A 23,496-nucleotide genomic window follows, 5' to 3' on the forward strand; every position below is an offset into this window, starting at 1 on the left:
TTACATGCACTACATTTACACAGCAGGCAAAGTGCCTCCAATCCAATTTTCTCACAAAATCTCTGTTTGTAACCTGTATCTGACATTTGTCTGAACAGTTCACTCTCCTAAACGGATGCATATGCGCAAAAGGACAACACTTCACATCCTCCTGTGGCAGCATTCTGCCATTTTTTGCGGGACAGTGACGATTAATTAGACATTAAATAGACAATGTATGATCATATCTGTTATGAAAAGAATGCTTTTAAAACAGTTAAACTGTTATTTAATTAAAAAATAAATGTTATTTTAATTGTTAAAAATATCCTACCCCTAGTTGTTCATCTTAAGTATCCAAAATAATCCATTAGAAAACCATGACTAATCATTGTTATAGCACTCAGTACCCCTCCACACGTTTCTGCCTGACATGATATTAATTATATTAAGTATTGAGTATATTCACATCATAATAGAGATATTTGTATTAACATACATACTCATTCACAGCCTTCCAAAAATCAGGGGTAAAATGATCACCACCCCTCATCTCATCCCAGAAGTATTGGATGGAGCACCAGCCAATCATTCCAGAGAACTCAGTTCCACTGCTGCACAGCACAATGCTGGGGGGCTTCAAACAATGGGGCCAAATGTTTATGTGCTCCTACTCTATTGGCAGTCCTTCTCTACAAGGACTAGACAAGCTGTGTGTGCGCACATTTACACATCTGTGTCAGCAAAGAGTACAAATTAAAGTAGTTAGAAGGTGTGTCCATATTTAGACATATAGTGAATCATAAACGCATCCTGATTAAACTAGCCAGGCAGGGTTGTTTTAGTAGGATTTGCCTTCAGCAATAATTTTGTCTATATAAATGAGATACTTTCTATTTGAAGATCGATCCACCCTAATATATGATTGGACATTTGAGAAGTCATGTGATTTGATGACATTCCATCGTAGCTTTTGTTAACGAATAGACCCACACCAAAGGGCTTAGGCGTCACCAGTTAGGCAGTGTCCCACATTATGGCAAATCCTACCAATTGCATCCCAATATTTAGGTTCTCAAAATGTCGTGGTAATGCCAGGTCCAGTGCTATAAAAAAAATCCAGTACAATAATTAGCATTAAATATCTGCTGCACTACATCCAGTTAAACTGACCACCTCATGCTCTTTGTAATGCAAGACGCAGTTGGTCGGTGTTCACTAAATACTAATGATGTGCCCAGAAAAGCATATTGTTCAAGATACATTTTAGCACAAAAATGGTAAAATGTCATCGGACTGCCGACCCCCACTACATTTTTCATATGTCCTTCCAGAAGTGCTTTCTCTCAACTCACAAAGAAAATACTCACCCAGGCCTCGATCCTAAGAAAGAAGTACAAAAGGGCAAGCATAGTTACACAACCTGCATTTAACTTTGCACAATTACAACACACAGTATTGATTATATATATAAATTTTTATTTAAGTTAATTTTTTTTCCTCATTCAAAGTAAACCTTTGCCATATCTATAAAACAATGAACAAATACAAGCGCTGTACAGTTGACCAAATCACTATTAACTGCAACTGTATGTGTATATATGTACATGCATGGACATACATATTGTATATACACACATATACACTTTTACAACGGTTGACCCCACGATGTCTCCCTTGCCGTTAAATGAAACGTCAAGACTTAAATGAACCAGAAATATGAAAATCACCCAAAACTATTATGATCAAAATAAAGAGAAGGGGGTTAAAAGAAAAATTTAAAAGTATTAATGGGGTCTCATGTCCATCACATCTGTTAATGACACGGTCCTATCCCTGAACTATGCTAAGTCAAATGAACCAACAGTAAATAACTTTGGCACACTGTGCTATGTAAACACTTCAGTCCAAATCAGAGATCAGTCATCATCATCATCATCATCATCATCATCATCAATGTATTCTTAATTTGGCCCAACTCCATAAATATCAATAAAGGTATGAAGGTTTCTTTCCATAACAATAATAAAAAAAAAAAAAAAAAAAAAGTAACTGCACAAATGTTGGCATCATGATGGCAAATTGATTATAGGCAATTGTAGGTCACTGGCCGTTCCACTGTAACTGGCCAAAGGTGACTTTGAGGTCAATGGCAAAGTTCAATACTTGTGCATCTTCTCTGTAGCCATGTGTGAGCTCCTGCCCCGCGCACTGTTAGGCTGATAGAGGCCAGCGTCCCACAGTATCTCACTGTAGGAAGTCTTGATTCATACTGTTAACACTAGAGGCCAAGAAGGTACCGAAGCAGGTCCTTAGCTGAGTGTCAACCTAGAGTTTCTCAGAATACTCACTGACCGCTAAGCTACAAGGCCTTCGCTTGTGTTTTATGTGTCTTCAAATTCATGTCCAAGGACCCATGATCCTCTGTATCTGGAAGAACACAGGGGACGTGTAGTAGTGGAGTCAAAAATATGCAAGATGAACATGATTACAGTATGTCAGACTCATTGTGTCTAGTCTAGAATAAATTACAGAATGCTACAGGGCTACCCTGACTAAGACAGAAAAGAAATCCTTTACAATAGATAACTGCTTCCCGAGAACTAATAATCAGTAATCACAGCATCATCTGCAGTACCATAGTCAAAGTTATGAACGTGACTGTGAAGGTCTTGTAGAGGAAGAAAACATGGCAACATGATTGAGAGATAAAGACAGACAGAAAGAAAGAGTGTGAGACATTCAGACCTGTGACAGAGGACAGACAGACAGGCAAATACTTTCAAAGTCCAGTTGAGTTACGTAGCCCAAACACACACGCCGAGAGCTGGTCAGCCACCCTATCCGTTTACAGTAGCATGGATATATTTGAAGGCTATGGACAATAGTCACGCTGTTTCGCTCGAACAATCGAAAAACAAGGTCGACAAGAAATCATCAAGTAACATGATGTGCAATACACAAATTAGCGACTGTCCGACGCGGCCCGCTGCTTCTCGCACTGGGAAGCTCATGATCAGAATCAAAATAAGGGAACTAACAGGGCTGCAATCAAAACCTTCCTGTTACTGGAATTTTATAACGTGAAGCACATTTTGACACTTTTGTAGGAGGTTTATATAATATTAGCCCCCTCCCCCCTCCATCCAGACACTGACAAACAGTGAGGGGGTGAAAAAAAAACAAAAATGCACAAATACATTTTTCACAAAAGAAAATAATTGGAGCACAGTTACCATGTCATTAACTTGATTATTCTACATAATTATCAAAAACTATAAAGTATCGCTAGAATCGAGAAAACCTTGTGAAAGGAAACCGTACTGATTACATGTGGGGAAATACAGAAATGGCGACCAAAAAGTCATTACTGTCAATTTTGTGAGCAAAATTGGGGCAGATGCTGAATAGTAGCAGCCAGTGCTACATGGTGTGGAGTTCAGCAGCAGCAGCGCCCTGTTTCCACGCCTCCGTTCTCCTCTGAAACGCCCCAGAGGCCCAAAGAGGAAGCAGTTCAAATCTTCACACATTGCACCTTCAAGACGCAAGACGACAGAATGACAATTTGATAGAGACTATAAAAAACAACCAACCAACCAAACAAACAAACAAAAACAACCAAACACACAGCGTTCTGTTTTTTCTTCTTGTGTGGACACTGTGTACGACTAGAGAGGCCTGGAGACACTCTCCACAGTCAAAGTGTACACACGCACACACACACACACACTCATTCACACAAACGTGTCCTCCCTCGTCCCTGCTGTACTGACAAAAAAGCAAGGAAATCTGAACTGAACTGAAACGGTCTTCATTAAAATTCCAGACTAGGCTGCACGCTCGGGCAGGGAGCCTCAGGGAGTCACTTACATTCGACAATATTGGTTATGTGAAAGGAAAACATCAGAGTAATAATCACCTTAAAGAAAAAAAGTGATGAAACAAAAAAAAAAAGAAAACAGATGAACTAAATAAATCAAGAAAAAGGAAGAAAAAAAGAAAACGGCACCAACAAAAATGCGATCCTTTTGGCTGGCGTTAGAAACAGGAAGGAAAACCTCAACTTGTTTTTTTTTTTGTTTGTTTTTTGTTTTTGTTTTTTTAAATTAGAGTTTAGATTCACTTTCCAAGAGCTGGACCAAAAAAAATGACACGGTGAGGTATATAGTTGGATGGAAAAAAGTCATTGTGTTTCTGTTGTCCGTTAGCATGGCCCCGTGGCCCCTGTGGGGGCCCGTGTGCAGGCGGACTGCGTTTGGGGCAGTGTTCCTCAGAGAGCAGTGCGCTGACCCCGGTGCAGGGAGGGGCTACTCTTGGACCTGGGGATGGGACAGGGCGGACGGTGGTGGTGGTGGGGGGGGACTGGACTAGGGTTGCAGGTTGAGGGTGAACTTCCACTGCTGAGTGAGGGAGGGGCTGCAGACCTCCACTGTGAGACCCCCGCTGCGGGCGCTCCGGCTGTCCAGGCACAGGTTGCTGCCTACGTGCCGCAGCTTCGCGTTATTCTCGATCTGTTCCCATTTCTGCAACAGAGAGGTAAACAGTGACCAGCTGTGTCATCAGTTCCACATGAAACTAGAGGAGCTGAGCTTTCTGATGAAGTTATTGGATGTTAATATTAGAATAATAGAAATGAAAGCAACATTATGTAGCATAAAATAGCAGCTTTAAAAAGAGGAGAATACCGTATGCAGAGTACTGTAGCTGTAGCTTCATACTCCCAGTCATTGCATAAAATTACTCTACCACCTCAAACCACAAGCTTCTTTCACTTTCAGTGACCATTCTGTATCTCTCAGCTTGTCCAGAAACACGTGGAGCTTGTCCAGAAACACGGGGAGCACAGGATCAAGAAATGAGAGGTTTTCATTGCGTTGCTAAAATCTATGCCAATTTTTATCATGCTGATTATTCCTCTATGTACTCTGCAGTCAAAATTAAATTTCTAATGTTTGACAAAGTCCTTTCAAAATAATTACGTATTATTATGCATCTATGTTTATGTATCTGAGTCAGAAATCATGCTGGGTCAAACATCATCTGATCTGATGGCTCTCAGGATCAGCAAAGTTAGTCAAATATCAGTGGATAATATATATGGGCTGAAAATTGTCCACCGATACATTGATGATGATGACACAGATACATAGCCAACTGATCCTTCCATCTCGGGTTCACACACATTAAACAGTATTTATATCAAATGCATTCAAATCCTAGAACATTACACATGCTATTCTGGATCTGGCTTAGTCTCAACTGTAATGTGTGTAATATGGATCAGTGTGCTTCCAAAACTGCTCAGTTAATAGCTTGCAGTAATTCTTCTTCTGTGAACCTACAACTGAAAGTGTTCTCCTAAACTTGAGATACTCAAGCTCCTGTTGGCTGGACAGAGCTTGATCGAATTGATTACTGACCTGTCGGCTGTCATTTTCCCTGCAGCCCTGCAGTTTGATTTGAGAGCCCGCTGTGCGATCCACCACTGTCAGACAGAGGTCCATGTGCTTCACAGACTTATCCTTCGTTAAGGCCCATTCCTGAGGAAATTGAGAGAATGGAGCAGAGAATTAAAATCTTCCACATTACACTTAAGCACTATAGGAGCTAGATTAGCTTTACCGGAGGCAAAGCACAGCACAGCTGTATGTATTAGCAGGCAGACTGTAACAGCACTACTATTACTCAGGATGCTCTGGGTTTGGGCAATTACAGAAGAAGGCCAGTCACTTCACATTTCTTGTCAAACAGTAAAAACCACTGTAAAATAATACCAGGTTAAATCAATGATCTGGTCACTAATCATTTAAATAACAGTAATAATCCAGCTGGAACCGTGCATTGGCTTCAAATACACAACTTCCCCTCTGTGTGTGGATGGATTCTTTAACCCCACCGCTGGCCACATGCTCACCCAGTGTGCTCCTGCGTCATAAAACTGCTAAGTACTGTACCTGTGCCCTGAATGATACCTGGTTGCCCCCTGCATTGTGGCACTCGTAGACTCCCACCACACCATCAGCAAAGTGCCCCAAAGTGTCCAGACAGTTCCCTCCCTGCTGCAGTGCTCCGAATGCTATGTCCTGGTGGTCAGGAACCCTGAACGATTCACAAACAGCAACAGATCACCAAGTAAACACATGTCTGGGACAGCAAATACACAAGGCAATTTGAAAATCTTGAACTGCATTGAAATTCATTCAAAGTCAGTTTTATCTGTTTGAACTGCACCAAGTTTAACCAGATGAAGTGCAGCCACCTGCACCTGCAGGACAAAGTAAACATGCACAGATCTCACCGAAGTTCTGGGTAAACGTTCTCCAGATACCACTTGAATGGCTTGCAGCCGAGCCTCTTCTTCATTTCTAGTCTGCTCTGAATACTGGCGAGGAAGAAGGAGTTTCTTTTATTAGATCATTTAAAAAAAAAAAAAAAAAAAAAAAAAAAAAATGCAAAGAAAGAAAACAAAGCTGGCAGCAATACTGGATTTTGCAAACGGAAACGGGGTCACACGTACTTGCCATAGGGTACGTTCCGAGCAGAAGGCACGGCGGCGTAGTAAAAATTCTTGAAATCATCCATCCAGACCTCTGCTGCTCGCCTGGTGTTCCTGCAGGGGACAGATGGACATCAAGCAAGGGCTGCAAGGTCAGGCTAATGTTTCTTGACAGGCCTGTTACATCGCCTGTTAGCACCTTGTGCTGCTAACTTTACAGTTTCACCCAACTACAACTGGCCTTACAATGAACGGCAAGTTAATTTACTAAAGAGGAACAGCTAACCCAGCAGCCTTCAACAGCTTTCTGCTTTAATATTGCCCTGCCTGTTTACCATGACCTACAGATCTTAACAGATATAGGTCTAAGGCCAGTCAACTCCCTGTGCTGTCGGGCCAAAACCTCGTACCTCAAAAATGGAAGCATTACAGGAGAAGCAAAACATTTTTTTAAAAACTCAAAATACAAGTTAAAGTAATGTGAAGTTTTATTCCAGGTAATTCTGGATCACTTCTGTTTCACCATTCAGTAGGAAACGTCCACACTGTGTGAGCGGCAAACTATAAAAAATAAACGGTTAGGTATTATCCCAACAATGACAATCTGTGATCATTCAAATTGGCCACAGGATGAGTTTCCACTACATGTTTGGCCAGTTTTTACTTTCAGCCACTGGGTGGAGCACATCAACTGAGCCAAGCTGCAATCTAGGCACCATTTTGTTTGATACAATCTCAGCTCCACTGAACGAGTGCTTTACATGTGGGCTTAGACTTTCCTGACCACTCATATTATAAAACATTTTAGGCCTCGTTTTTTATTTATTTTATTTTTAACAGTATTTATGAATTAACACTGTTTTCCAATTACAGCAGTATTCCTCAATCCTGCTCCCCGCACCCTGCATGGTTTAGTGAGTCTTCCAGCTTCAGTAAATCTAATTCAGGGCACCAGTTCATTAACTAATTCATAATTAGCTGGCTTGAGTGGGTTACAGCCTGGCAAACTAAACAGCAGAAGCAGCTACCTGGCAAACACGGTGCCGCTGCCTCCAGGAAAGGTGTACGGGTGCTGCTTCCTGAAGACGTGTCCCACTCGACTGCAGGGAATAATCTCCAGACTGCCTCCACACTGCCACACGCGGAAGGAGATCTCTGAAGAACACAAAGAAATATACTGTTGTTCTGGAGCACATTCACACAGGCACTGCAGCGCACAGCAAACATACCAAACAGAAGCCCAAACGATCCAAAAATGTTGTGAACAATATGGAAATGATATCATGGAGCTAAAAATTCAAATAACTGCTAACAGACACTACAATTTCAGATGGTCAAAAATGAAAAGCGCAACTGTAATACTGATAATAATGACAGTAAAATGGTAGTGGTGTAACAGCATGTCCTGATATTCTGTTTCAGTACAGCAGAACATAAAAGAGCCTGAGAAAGTGACTTTGTGTGTCAATGTTAATGGGGCACTAAGGGCCTAATGATATGTATGATTTCATATCTGTTTTCACACTAGTCTACACCCTGATTTCTGGGCTTGTCTGGGGGAGGGTTCATATTCATTATTGTTCTTGGATACAAACACTGCAGTGCTTTTCTGCAGTCGTAGCTTCTCACCATGCAAGAACACCTGCAATCAAGGACTGTACTTGTAGGCCAAGGAGTCACATAAAAAAATGAAACAATCACGAAACCCCACACATGGCTTCGGGAGCGGATAGCTTCAACACTTGCAGCAGACCCCACAAGAGACCACTAGAAGCAAACCCTAGACCACCAATTACAGGAGGACCAGAGATCAGTGCTCCAAAAAAAGCTCTAGTGTGAAAACACCCTAAAAACATTTTTTCAACATTTTCAATGCCCGCTTACAGCCCCCCAAACACAAACTCTGAACCCCCCCAGACCCCTTCAAATTTCTAAAAATGCCAATAACTTTTAATAAGGGGGATTTACAACAAAAACTCTGATAGGTTACATCTAGATACCAGTTTTGACCGTTAACACTGGTTGATACTAATATTAATACCCGTCTCTCGTACTGGTCTTACTGGTTTGTTTAGATTTACATGTATTTACTCATGTGCTCTTATCCAGGGTGACTTGCAAAACCCACAAACTGACACAAAGGGCAGAATCTCCAAGGATTTGCGTGGCCTGATTTAGGACTAGATAAGAGTTCCATCACAGCCTGATGTAATCGAACACCAATATAATCAAACAAAAGAAAAAAAGAATAAGGATTAATAAAACAACAAAAAACAAACAAACAAAAAAACACCATCAATTAACTCCTTCAATGCCAAGAGAGTCTACAGTTCTATACTTTGCCTCGTTGGTCTCATAACTACATAATCCACATAATTTAATATTTGATATCTTTCAAAAAGACACACTACTAAACAACGGTCCATGTCTCAAGCTCTCTGCTGTGTTTACCTGTTGCACTGAATTTACTATTGAGTGATCCTGTAGCGAAGCTGCATGTTTAGCTCATGTCTTTATGCCTTGTACTGTGTGGCCTATATAAAAACATGAGCCATGTGCATCTCCCACCAAGACCCTGAAGGAGCGCTGCTTCATACACTTAATGATAATGCCACAAAGGATTTCTTTAAGTGATGCCATAGAACAATCCCTTTTGGTTTGCAATAGAGCTTGAGAGTGAGTGTGACTGCATGTTAGTCAAATCGAGATTTGGGGTTTAAGGGGTGAAATGAAAGCTCCTCCTCACACTCACAGCCATGCAAAATAACCCTGTGTGTACTCATACTGCAACATTACCACTCTATGACACTGCAGTCCTCCCTCACTCAGTGTTTCGCAGGCCCTCAGCCCATTACATCTGCAAAAATGAAGCTTTTCCCTCAGTCTGCAGTGAAGGCATTATTTGCTGGATTCCTCTGACCTTTTCCATAACCACTGCAGCTGTAATAAATGCTGCGTTTGTGAAATGAGTCTTTTTCCTCTCGCTTGGTATCCATCAATGCCACAGACATGATTCTACATCTGAAAATGAGTCTACCTCATGGAGTAGACTTGAGAATTACACTGCTCTATTGAACAGGAAGGCAGATCTCGGAGCCAGAAACACAGGAGGGGGGAAAAAGAAGTAACAGGTCTTCCATTATGACCCGAGTGGACAGTCAGACTAGGGAAAGCAGACGCGTGGGCTGGAAATTTCTTTCACAGGGACCAAGCTCTCTTCTGGGCAGCTCTAAAGATACACCCACTTTTAGGATGTAACTGTAATGTTGTCTTATACACTCTTCTGCCCAAAAGCTCAAACATTGCAGAACTCGTTTAGATTCCCTCAGTACAGAGAAATACAGCAGAGTAGACAACAGTATGTATACACTATATGTCCAAATGTTTGTGGACACCCCTTCTAATGAATGCATTCACCTCGTTTTCGGTGCACCCTTTGCTGACACACTGTCCCTGTAGCGAAGTACTGCTAATAGAATAGGACCCTACTGGCACCATGCCTAATGCCAGGCATGGGCTACAGGAATATAAATATAAGCATTGAGCTGTGGAGCAGTGGAAGAACTGTGTTCTCTGGAATGATGGTGCTCCATCCAATACTTTTAGGAAGAATTGGGACATTGGGGATAATCAAATTCTCACAGCAATGCTCCTTCCCTGGACAGTAGAGACAGTTCCTTACAAAAGCAGGACTGACTCTTTTTAACACCCTAGATTTTCGAAGAAACAAAGAATACTTTATTTAGTGTAGCTGTGCTTGTAATGAGGTCCAAATATGCAGTCAAAACTTTGGATACATTTATTCTAAGGCTAATGAAGACTAACACAGAAAATGATGCAATGGACACTGAATTACAGAACCAGTACTCTTGTATTTTACATTCTTCAAACCAGTATGACTTTACCTTAATGTGAATGTGTACACTCTTGGCATTTGCTTAAGCTGCTTCCTGAGGAGCCCCCTGAGATGCATTTCCACATTTACAGAGACCTTGATGGGTTTTCCCCTTCTAACTGTTTCCAGAAAGCCATTAACCATAAAAAGTATGAAGTACTTGAATGTAGATGTGCTATACATATGAACAGTAATATAATAATAAAACATAATAGGAAGGCTGTGCAAAGGTTTTTATGCATTCACTGCCCCAAAACACCAGAGCCAACTCCTAATAGGTATCTCCTCTTTAAAGAATCATGCATTGAAAGGTTCCTCTGATAACCAAATGTGACTCGTCTATGACTCCAAACCCCCTATTTTGCATCTTTCCATTACAGAAGTGGCCAGCACACACATACCAAAACCTTCAGACACAAAAATGTCTTCAAGATTCTGAGAACTCAATCAGGATGTGCCCGACTACTTGACTGGTACTGCATGTCAGTGCTATCTCAAGCTGTGTCACGTTGGCCTGGGAGAAGCACACTTCAAACTAAACTGAGAGGGTACAGATTGTTCTCTCACCAAGATTTTCACCACCCCACACGTCCATCATCATGTCGTACTTTCCCAGCTCCTCAAAGTAGCTTTTGTCCATGACGAATAGACCGCCAGCAATCATAGGAGTCCTGGGATACAGAAAGAGAGAAAAACGCATCATATCGTTTGTTAAACAAAAGGTTTATTTCGTGCCAGTTTAACACATATATTTGTCTTAGTATTACATGCCTTTATCAGACCCTACCAGTGCTGCTGATTATCCTGCTGGGATGCTAGGGGCTATTCCTTTTTAGACCCCCCGAAACACTTCCGTTTTAGCCATCAAAGGAACATCACTTGTTAGCTAAAGATTAAAAAGATAGCTGATTCTGAGGAGAGTGTGTAAAGCCTGGTGAGCAGTCTCACACAAGGCGAATTAGCTCATTTCTTTCTTTCCTCTTTTCCCCAAATAGCAGTTTTAGGCTCGCATTACTTTCAACGTTTCAGTAATCACCGTCATCCTCGTAAAATCTATCAGTTGCACAGCTCTTTGATCACGGTGTAAAAAGCCTCATAAAGTGGCCGCTTCATGTCTAAACCAACACCCTGCAAAACAGCATCTGCACCACTCTATAACGGAACTCACTATAACAGAACTATTACATAAAGCTCTTTTACTGGATTTGTTGAACAAAGTGAATGCTGTTTCCTTTTACAGCAGAGACCTTGCTAGTCTTTGTTCCCTTAAGGTAATAATTATCTTTCCTCACCCATTCCCTGGATGCCCAACCATTTACAAACACAAGCAAACTCACGGCATCGCAGACAAAGAGCTTTTTGTTTGGTCTATTATGTGAATTTTAAGAATGCGCTTGCCTTTCTGAGATTCATTTATCTTATCCATAAGGAAAGTAAATCTGTGCCTGCAATTCTACGGCTAATGTGTGTAATTTATTGTATCATTACATATGCAGTGTGTTCTGGAGGATGAGCATGATCATTTGCGTTACAACATTTCTTGATATATAGCTGCTTCCTCGTTTTGCGCTGACAGGGTTTTTTTCCCACACCAATTAAATGAAATACTACTGGAGAAATTAACAACTTCTCACTGAACACACTATATATCATGTTAATCGGGCTCTATGCTGAACTAAATGATCATTCAATTCAAAGGTAATTCACAATGTTTAATCATCTCACGACAACAACAAAACAACCAAACAAACAAAAAAACAACAACAACAAAACAACACAATCTTACTTGATTGGGGCGATGGGGTTACCCTGCCGAGCTCTTCTCTGCTCCAGGGTCATGTAGTCCCACTTGAACACCAAATTCCAGTCAAAACCTGCAGCAACAACAAGAAACAGTCAGATTACTAGAAAAGTAACTAGAAAAGGTCACTAGAAAAGTAATTATTCTGCCCATACACAACACTAAAGCATGGGCATGCACAACTGTGCCGATTGACGAAAGGCTGTGTGACGGGTCAGTCTACTGCCACTGCACGGAGATAATCACCCATATGTCTTATTGTCTCCACAGAGAGAACTGACATTCTGAGCTGTTCTGAGTAGAAGTGTCCAGTCATAAAATGTCCAAACTAATTTCATCAGCCCGGAGCAACCAGCTACAACACATTCAACTCCATGGCGACTATTTTCCCTGCACTGAAACCAACCATATGCATAGGCTTTCAAATAATAAATAAATAAACAAGTACAGACAACATGGAGCATTAAACCAGAATCTGTGTTGTATAGCAAGAGAGCCAGGGGGCCGCTGCGTGCTTTGGGGAGCGGGTGCTAGGCTGAAAGCTATCCCAGCTGACCAGCTACAATTTATTCATATAGGACAACACTACTATCCCGTAGGACTTCAGTAGGAATAATTACAAATAATAATTACAATGTTCTTGTAACAGTGCTAAAAAATAATGCAAGGCTAGGGCAGACTACATGGCCTGTGAGTGTTTCATTCTGAGACAAAAACAGGGTTGTGAATTACCGTTTTTAGGCTTTTTTCACCCCCAATCAAAAGTTACATACGGATTTATACATTAAAGAAGAACAAATACTAAATAAATGTCTTTAAACATTAAACCGCACTGCCCGTTAAAAAGAACTGCTCATGTGAACACTCGTACACTGATGTTAAGCAGCTGTTTTGGGTGTTTTTCCAAGGAAGCTGTCCCATCTCTTTTTTTAGTGGAAAACCATAAAAATGACTTCCAACTGCCAACAAGACAATGCATGAGGCCACACCGCTCATCAAGTGATGGAGTGGGTTGAGAAGTGAGGAAGTAGCCTAATGGTAAGAGCGGTGAGCCAGCAACCGCAAATCATAGGTTCAAATGGCAGAACTGACGGAGTACTCTTGGTTTTACCCTTGGGTAAGACACTTAACCCCACCCAGATGGATTTATCCCTGCCCAGGCAAGACCACCTCACAATACAAACGTGAATAAGAGTTTGACCCCTGTCTGATTTTTTTAAATTCATGCATATTTGAAGTAGTTCTACACAGAGGAGTGGGACAAAATTTCTCCATGGCATTGTGAGACAATAACAACTGTGTTTGGAGAAGTTACTGCTGCTGCAGGGATGTTAAAAAAATACTAAAATCAAGGGGGCACCCACTTTTTCACACAGGGGAATGGGGTGTTGAATATCTTTTCTTAATACATACAGAAAATATCATTTTATTTTAAGTAAGACATTACAGGGTTAAGTATATGTCATATGCTAAAGCCTGTATTACACAGTTTTAAGTGATTTAGTCATCATGCTTTAAACTGATTTGAAGCTTTATACACACATAGCTGGAGGTCTGCTATGTGAAAACCACTAACAACTGCTTGCTGAATTGTAATGTAAAAAAAACCTTATCAAGACTTTGTTCTGCTACTGTTTAGTGCTGTTTAGTCTCTAATTAGCACCTATATACCTAAAATGTCCTTTACACAACATACCAGCTGGGTATACTATAAATTATTTGCAGCCCTTTTAACAACCAAAAGCTAGGTGATGAAACAGACTCATTAAATATGTATTTAGTGCTTTCAGTCTCTAATTAGTGACAAGTTTAAGATTATGAATACTTCAGAACAGGGAATACCTCTTAATGTATTATTAGTGACTCATTAAACTCTTGTTAACTCTAAAGCTCCAGTAAACTCAAATAAAGCAATAAATATAACACTCCCTACATGAATCTCATGCAGTGCTGCCAATTACACGCTGATAGCAAGTAAATGTATGTAATATTTCATCTTCAACAATCATACAACAAGCATAACAGGGTGGTGATTACTGTGCCTTATTACAGTTAATTATACCAATACTAGTGATTTTCACATTACAGATCTCCAGTTAAAAACTGGCGAAGGTCAAAACGAACTAGAAAAGGGTCCTGAAGAAAATGCAGAATGGCTGCACAGCTAAAATGGTTCTAATGGCTGCCAGACAGTTGATGTGGTCAAAAAGTTGCAGCATGTATTGCTATGGTATTGCTAAGGTATCTCAAGTGGTTGGTATGCTGTTGACATGTAGTTGCAAAGCGATTCCTATGGTGTTGCTGGTGTTGATGGTATCCCAGGTGGTTGTTATACTACTGTTAAGGGGTTGCTATGGTGTTGCTAAGTTGTTTCTATGGTATCCCAGGTGGTTGCTATTGTGTCACTAAGTGGTTGCTGTGGCATCTCATGTTGCTATGCTGTTGCTAAAGTGGTTGCTATGGTATCTCCGGTTGTTGCTATGCTGCTGATAACTGGTTGCTATGGTACCCCAGGTTGGTCCTTTTCTGCTGCCAAGTGGTTGCTATGGTATCCTAAGTGGTTGATATTGTGTTACTATGTGGTTGCTATGATATCTCATGTTGTTGCTATGCTATTTCTAAAGGGGTTCTTTGGTATCCTAGATTGTTGCTATGCTAATGCTAACTGGTTGCTATGGTACCCCAGGTTGGTCCTTATCTGCTGCTAAGTGGTTGCTATGGTATCCCAGGTTGTTGCTATGCTGTTGCCAACTGGTTGCTATGTTGTTGCTATTGTATCCCAGGTGGTTGATGTGGTGCTGCTAAGTGGTTGCTATGGTGTCCTATATGCTATCCTAGCTGGTTGCAATACTGCACTGCTTTGCAATGCGCGACTATAATAAAGTTTAAGGCAAAGTGAATGAATGTAATTCAGGCTTTTCTGAACAAAGAACTAGACCTTTAATAAACCCCTGATTTGGGTTCCCTTAAATACAGACGTTCCCGTTTCCCAAAGTTCTCTTATTACACATAAACCCAAACTCAACCATGTATGATCATTCAGAAATTCAAGGTTCTGTCACAGCGCAGACGTATGGCTTTATATGCAATTTAAAGATTTTTTTCATCCTCAACCATAACAGTAACAGCCAAGAGGAAAACTGAATGATGTAATGATGTAACCTTCAAATACATCATCAAATGAATACTTCAGTTTCTAAGGATTCCAATAACTTTCCAAAAAGCACAAGAACAGAACCGTCACCATCTAGAACGGCTAATAGCTTTGGAGTGCCATGGCCACTATGGCCTCCGGGCTGAAGAAAGGACACCCGGGCCGCTCTAAACTTCCCAATGAGCCTCCTGACAAAACGAATGGTGCTCTGGCATCTCGCACACAGTCATTTAGCTGGGCCAAAAAAAAGAGGGAAATGAAACGGTTGAGATAGATTTAATCAGAATGTAGCCTTTCAGAGCAGTTAATGGATGATAATGGGAATTTAATTTCAGAACCCGCCCTCCTCACAATTCCCTGTGGCCTCCTGCTGGGATGTGGCCTACAATTTGGGAATTACGTCAGGAAAGGAAATCGCAGCCTAATCAATATAATGTATGAAGAGGGTGGAGAAGAACAAACAGAATAGCAGAGCAGGGTGAGATTATGCAGTGTGTACTTGAGCTGGGTCTTAAACATCAAAAAGCATGAAGGATTACACTCCGATACCGAGGCGATGCCATTCATTCCCCAACTAAATCGATCCGTTTCCATTCCAAAGGGCTTTTCTTCTGTTTGGGAATTCATGGCGCCCCTCTCTAGCTGCTCGCTCAATCACATTCACACACTTACTTAATGCACTGTACACTTAACATGTATTTCAACCCACAAAACCACACAACGCACAATCTCTCACACACAGCTTGCAGAGTGAGAGGAAAATGACGTTGGTTTTCTACAGTCGGACAGAAAGGCAAGCAGCAGGAAAGACAGAGAAACAAGCAGAAGAAATACAGAGGCTCGTAAGAGAGGGACTTATTTACCTCCTTTCAGATCAGCAGAAGCTCCAACATACTGGAAGTTGTCCATGTTAATGACATCAATGATGGGTGAGACAACACGCGTCTTGTCCTGCCAGCGAGAGATAAAAGAAGAGAAGATAGAAGGCCTTGAGTCAATACGAACGCCAGGAAAGCAATGATCATCCATGACAAGTCAGCAGGTGGCTTTTTATTATTTCTCTGGCTTGTAGAGAAGCGGCTTAGTGACAAATCAGGTAAACAATGACTGGAATCAGGTTGTGTTCAAACCCTCAGTCACATTATCTCTCCGATTATCTGGACCCACTGACATCCTATCAGGGCCTGACCTGATGTAAATTGACTGGCCGATAAAAATGGCTATTATACTTCAAGGTGTATCATAATCTGCAAACCTATGGCATCTTAGGTGGTTGCAATGCTGTAGGATGTTTATTAACTTTGTTTCTGACAAAATAAAGTCAAAGTCAAATTTATTTGTATAGTGCTTTTTACAACTGTTGTCAACAAAGCAGCTTTACATAATTAGTAAAAGAAACATAAAAGAACATAAAAAATAATATTCATTCTAACATTACAAACTGAATCAAAAATATGTTTCCATTTAAAAAGAAATAAAAAAAAATACTATTACTGCATTCTAAACTAAATAAAAAATAACCAACTAACCTGAAATTAAACAAATAATAAAAATGATGAATTTGCTCCCGTTTTAATGGGAGTTTTAAAAAAAATTTGAGACAATAATGCACAACCTGCCAGTGAAGCACTGCTTGAAACATGGTTTTAACTACATTAGCTAGCGGCCACTGGTCGAAATATGAAAGCTCAAGATGGCATTTGTTTGTTAGATAAAGTCCTGCCTTTTAACAAAATGATCCAATCAGCTTCCTGGTTCCGCCACAAGAGGAGGAGATCTGTGCGGAGGAAGTTCAGTGTTCAGATCAAGCCGGAAAAACATGTTTTTGTGCTACAAACTATCCATGAGGTTTTAGTCCGATTTCATCAGGGATTTAAAATCTGTCTGAAACGATAATCTGACCTTCAGTATTTCTGTCTCTCCTCATTCACAGAGACAAAAACCTGGTCTTGTATGACTAAAAAAAAATAACTGCCTGCCAGATGGCCAGTGAACAGAGTGAACAGAGAGAACAGACTTGCCTATAAGGACTTTGTTAACTAAAATAACTGACAGTTCTCATTATCGTTTATATGAAATGGTGCAAGACAATTGTGCTATTTTTTCTACAGCCCTACGGACGACAAACGTTTCATACTGCTTTGGCCCAATAAAACACACACACACACACACACACACACACACACACACACACACACACACACACACACACACACACACACACACACACACACACACACACACACAAATGGAAATAGAACCCGGGGTGTTCGGTCAGCTTCAGTAGAAAAGTGATTTATGTCAAACTGAAGAGTGTAAAGCAGATTCTGTGGCGATTCTGAGTTAAGTCTGTATCTAAATTTGCTTTCAGACTTACGAGGCAAAAGCCCAGCCAGCGCACAAACAGATTTTCAACTATATGGGGGGCTTTCACAGATGCTGCCATTTTGCTAAAATTACAGCAGTGGTCAACAGAAGGCCGGTGATAAATAACCATTTTATCACACTGCTTATTGGACGAGAAGCACACAGCCTGCGTTCAAAAGCCGCTTTTACTTCACCTCGAAATAAACAAATGAATAAATACATTTTCAAAAAAGCAACCAATTCTTCCCCAACCGGGATGCAGCTGTAAACACACACTGCTGATTGTTCGTGACCGTGTTTACTGCTTGTGTTCATTTGTTTCCCCCCGGCAATTTCAGAAAAACCTGTTTCATTTAAAAGTTAAAGGCTTCACTGAGGATCAGAAAGTGCTGCATCATTCTGAAACGTTCTGCGAGGGGAAGGAGCTCTTCATTCTTCTGAAGTAGAACCAGGTCAAAGTGACAGAGCTGCTACATCTACTCCACTGTGGAAAACTTCAGCTCAGTGATGTGACTGGAGCCTAACTGCAGGATTATTTGCTTATTGTAAACAGCGTGTGTGTGTGTGTATGTGTGTCTGTGTGTTTGCCTTTAAGGTACTGATCATAGGCCAGACAGGACATGCTTGTTCATCAATGGCTTTTTTGTGTGCTCAAGAGTGACTCACCTGCTTTAGAGACACACACACACACACACACACAGACACACAGACACACACAATCACATGTGTATCACATATATATATATATATATATATTTTTTTTTTTTATTATTATTTATTTATTTATTTATTTTTTTTTTTTTACTATGTGTAGTGAGGACCAGCATTTCATTAATTTAAGAAAAATAAGCAAGATGCTGAGAGGCTGGTTTTTGTGGTGCTGTTTTCTGTAATGTATTAGTCACTGGACGACCAGAACACACTACCACTTGTTCAGAATGCCACTGGCAGAGTCCTAACACACACAAAACAGAGAGAGCACATAACAGCTATATCTGCTTCATTACACTGGTTGCTTTATTAAGAACTGATTCTGAAATGTTTTACTGGTTTAGAAATCTCTTTACGGATTAGAACCGGCATAAATCCCAAAATGCCTGACAGACAGTGTTCCTAACAGGGCTTTAAGATCATCAAGCACAGATTTACTGAATTGATGAAGCACAAAAAGACGGGTGAAGAAGCAATTCCTGACCAAATATTTTACTTCTCAACTCAAATGCCTGATGGAATGATCATTTAAAAGTCAATCACTTACCTCCTATGTTTTCATATTTTTTTCCTTGAGGTCAATTTACAATTTCTAAGTAATTAAAAATAAATAAATAACAACAAAAAAAATGTGTATATATATATATATATATATATATATATATATATATATATATATATATATATATATATATATATATATATATATACATATACACACACACACACACACACACGCACACACACAAACATGGAACCTCCTGCTGTTGTACCCATCCGTCATAAGGTTCAACATGTTGTGCATTCTAATATGGGGCCAATGGGGGTCTCCGCGAGGTCAACCAGAGAGAACGTGTTGGTCTAGTAGTTCCCTCAAACATGGAGGAAAGGCTTGTTTTATCGGTTTCTGGTTGGTTTAGCATGCAAGCAGGCGTCGGCCCCCACTGGTCTTCCAGGATTGTAGTTACCGGCGCTTAACCTAGCTAAGAAGAGGTAGCCTTTGAAATAAACTTGCAAACTAACGTTCAGTTTCCAACTAGCCAGTAAACATTTGCAGATCCTCCCTTGCAACAGAGTGCGCTTCCCACAAGAGGCGTGGAGCGCAGCTTGCTCGGAGGTGATCGGCAAGCACAGCACATACAGCGTTCAATATGAAAACAGCTTTACTCAAAAAGTACTCTGTACTCTTGCCTCAAAAAGAATTCAGTGTTCTAGACTGCTTTCTGAGGGCTAAACTGTTGATATACTATGCAAACACTGTTAGAATAAATTTTCTTCTAATTCTAATACATAATCCATGCATCGGTACCAGGATGCAAACGCAGGCTGTTTTTAATTCAGTTTTTTTTCCCCCAGATGTCACAAATACCAACACATTTACATACAGTATATTCACCTATTCTGCATGTAAATGTGTTGGTATTTCTGACATCTGAAAGAAACAATGAATTCAAGCAGCTTTCTGCAGCTTAGCTCCCAAACGTGAGCTGTATACTGTATATTGGGAGGTGAACTTTTTAAAATTTTAACACCGTTTACATCATACATCAACTCCAAGAAGGCCAAAAGATTTTCTATGATGAGCCCTTAAATTCGAAAAGTTGAGCTCCAGAGTTGAGAGAAGTTTTGCCTGGTTGAAGCTCCTCTGAGGATACAGACCTGCCCTCATGAATATTCATAGCGCAGCAGCACCTAAACTCAACCACTGAACCAAGCAGCTCCGATAGCATGACAGCAGAGCTCCTCCCCACCATTTTAATTAAGAACAATCTGTCAAAAGTGAGAAGGGAAAATGCAGGTTGTCGGGCCTATGGGATTTGTCCATCTGTAAGTGTGCTTGTGTGTCTGTGCGGGTAAGTGTGTGCATGTGGGAGCGTGCCCGTGTGTACTAGATGAGTTAGATGCCCTGTAGGAGATGTAACACTAACCTCAGCAACTCTCTCCAGCAGAGGCTCCAGCCAGTGTTCATTACACTCACAGTGGCTGTCCAGGAAAGTGAGGACAGTAGCTGTGGCTGCATCTGCCCCGCGGACACGAGACCGCATCAGACCTGAAAAGCACACACACACACACACACACACACACACACACACACACACACACACACACACACACACACACACACACACACACGTCAGGTTTTTTCTATCATTATGGGGAAAAATAAATGAAAGACACACATACACACACACACACCTTTCTACACAAACACACAGTCACAGACATGAACACACACACTTGTACAGGCCTACACAAACCCACAAACTTGCACAAATACACAAGATGCAGCCAGCGACTGTTCTGAGAACAGATAGTGTTTATCTGGGGCTCTAATCTTAACCGCCATGGGGAATTTTCACTCTGCACATCTCAACATCACATCTCTGCTCTAATCAGATTAGCAGAAAGACTGCAGTATGATCCAGCAGTTCAGATACAGTCATGACTCCAGGTACTGTCAGAAAACAGAACTGCAGTGACGAATGTGGAGCTTATAGTAGCCGGAAGCGAGGAATACTGCTGAGTAGCACACTAATGGAATAATTCATCCGTTAAGCCGTAAAGCTTTTCCCAATTTCTGTAAGATCTAAAAAATCTCCAAATTCCAGCCCTTACAAACATGAGGGCCATACACTCTTCAAAATAAAGGGGTTTCAAATAGTCAGTTGTGTAATGCCATTGAAGAATTTCGGAGCATTGCTGTGAGGATTTGATTGCATTCAGCGACAAGAGCGTTGGTGCGGTCAGGATGTTGGATGATCACCACTCCACTTCATCCTCAACTCCCCAACTCATCCCCAGTAGTACTGGATGGAGCACCAGCCATCATTCCCTAGAACACTGCTACACCCCTATAGCCCACGCCTGGCATTGGGCATGGTGCCAATAGGGTCATGTTTATCTGTTCCAGAGAGTCCTATTCTATTGGCAATACTTCTGTACCAGGACTGCTTTTGTATATCTGTGTCATTAATGAGGGCAACTTAAAGTCACTGACTGCATTCATTAGAAGGGGTGTCCACAAACATTTGGACATACAGCGTATATTCAGTGTGTTATATGTAACTTGTTCTATGGAAAAAGATTTAATGGTGAAACAGGTAAAGATGAACAACCGGCTATATCAGCACTAAATGGTGGGAAAAGCAGTGCATTATCTTAAGTTTAGCCAGACTCAGGATGCTGTTTGACAGCACTTTGACTGCTTAATGAAAAAAGGTCAGAGTGAAATTTAAAGTAGACTTTCATACAGCTAAGTATTTTATTATATTATTATTATTCATGATCCAACGGTGGTTATTACCTGTTACCCCTTTGCATTTTAATTTAGGCAAAATATCATTAATCAGGACTTAAAATAACAGTGGAATTAACAAGAACCTTGGTTTAACCTTCAGTTCAGGTGCCAAAGAACTGCCTGTCTAACTATAGGGAGTTCATTTTGCCAGAGTTGAAAGAGAGGAGAACAATAAGCAGGTCTTTTTTGGCTGCAAAACTGCATTTTTCTGCTGGACAGATACTCAGAACACTTTCCAAAAATACACTCACTCTCATAACAGACCAATTACTGTTCAGCAGTTCTGTTTTCTCCAAAAACTCCAATAAAGTGGACTAGAGCATTTTATAAAGTTCATATAGCTATAAAAGACATGATGTTAAATAACACTGAACAGAACTGCCTTTTTGAGGGTCAACTTCACTCCAGATAAGCAGCTTCATGTGCTCAACTGGAGCCATGTGCATTATTGACCCATTTGACAAATCAAGCTACATTGTTAACTAGCAATCAACTCTAAAAATATTAGAAATTCTGGATAATATCCATTTAAAACACAGAGCAGTTCATGTTCGTCTGCCTCACAGCTGCATGGCAGTAGGAAGAAACTCAGAAACTCAAGAGTTCAGTCAGGGTTTCTACAAGTTCGTTATAATAAACTGGTAGAAACCCTGACTGAACTCTTGAGTTTCTAAGTTTCTTCCTACTGCCATGCAGTTGTGAGGCACACTGACTCTAGTTCTATGCCCATTATGAACATTTCAGTCCTTAAGCCCCCTCTGGGATTCTATAGTGCTGTTCAAAACAAATGCAATCATCTGGAAACACTCAGAAAAACAGTTTTCCCTGTCCAGTAATACATGTCATGTATGGCATGTCACTTTAAGGACTAAAATGTAACACTAACTTCACTTCAACAGATAGCAAGGACTGGGACACCCTACCCTCCAAAAGTGAGGTCAACTGTGCTCTCTAGGACTCCTAGACACGGATGGCTGTGGCATCACCTGGGACTAAACTGGTGATCTCTCAATGATATAGCACAAGACCTGCCTGACGTTTTCATGATCATCATAATATGGCTGTTGTGAAAAGGGTTTTAACACTTCACCTTCAAAACCTGACTGTTCACTTGCTGCCTAATATATCCCACCCTTGACAGAAGACACGGCAGACTGAAGAAGAGTGAGGCCAGCAAGAGTGAGACCAACTGCTCTCTGGGAAGCCTAGACACAGATGGCTGTGGCATCACCTAGGACTGAACTAGTGATCTCGTGGTGATTGAGAACATTTCTAGCACTTCTCTAAAACACTCACCCTCTCGTCGATCATTCCGAAGGACTCTGACTTTCTCGATTTTCCCGAGTAAGGCCCCATCTTCAGCTGTGAGACAAACAGTGACACAGAACAAGGTGAAAAGCACTTCACAATGGTGGCGATCTCAGCACCACACTAAACCAATCACAGACAGTAGCTCCCCCCCCCCCCCAAGAGTATTTCACTGGCCTTCTAATCAAGCAATATTACGACAGAACAGATGAATGACTTTACCTTAGTGCTATAGAGGATAAAGCTAGGCATTAAAAAGGCATGAAAAGCTAGGGATGAAGTGAAGGCACACAATGTTTGAGGGCCAGAGAGACAATACTTACGATTGTCGCTGTAGTCATCCACCAGAATAATCTCTTTGACCAGGTGGGGAGGACTCTTCTTTAGTACACTGTTGACAGAGGTGTAAGAGTTACATGGGATATAATATCTTTTCAATCAATATATATATTTTTGCTGATCAAGCAAACTGCAGAAAGTATTAAGG

General features: G+C 40.9%; 1 protein-coding gene across 2 annotated transcripts in view; it reads right to left on the reverse strand.

Annotated features, from left to right (window-relative positions):
- Positions 1–1,437: 1,437 nt before the first annotated feature.
- The window catches only part of galnt2 (UDP-N-acetyl-alpha-D-galactosamine:polypeptide N-acetylgalactosaminyltransferase 2), a 96,795-nt gene continuing 74,736 nt past the window's right edge, over positions 1,438–23,496 (reverse strand). The window contains exons 5-16 of one of the 2 annotated variants that reach the window (XM_072678431.1): positions 23,333–23,400; positions 22,998–23,063; positions 20,332–20,453; positions 16,189–16,276; positions 12,157–12,244; positions 10,938–11,041; positions 7,504–7,630; positions 6,497–6,589; positions 6,278–6,361; positions 5,934–6,078; positions 5,400–5,519; positions 1,438–4,502 (exon numbers count right to left, since the gene is read on the reverse strand). In XM_072678431.1, the coding sequence (XP_072534532.1) occupies positions 4,347–4,502; positions 5,400–5,519; positions 5,934–6,078; positions 6,278–6,361; positions 6,497–6,589; positions 7,504–7,630; positions 10,938–11,041; positions 12,157–12,244; positions 16,189–16,276; positions 20,332–20,453; positions 22,998–23,063; positions 23,333–23,400 (1,261 nt within the window). In that variant the 3' untranslated portion in view covers positions 1,438–4,346. The remainder of the gene's footprint in view (positions 4,503–5,399; positions 5,520–5,933; positions 6,079–6,277; positions 6,362–6,496; positions 6,590–7,503; positions 7,631–10,937; positions 11,042–12,156; positions 12,245–16,188; positions 16,277–20,331; positions 20,454–22,997; positions 23,064–23,332; positions 23,401–23,496) is intronic. The other variant, XM_072678432.1, reaches the window with a different exon arrangement.

This window comes from Salminus brasiliensis, chromosome 4, assembly GCF_030463535.1.
Source record: "Salminus brasiliensis chromosome 4, fSalBra1.hap2, whole genome shotgun sequence".
NCBI lineage: Eukaryota > Metazoa > Chordata > Actinopteri > Characiformes > Bryconidae > Salminus > Salminus brasiliensis.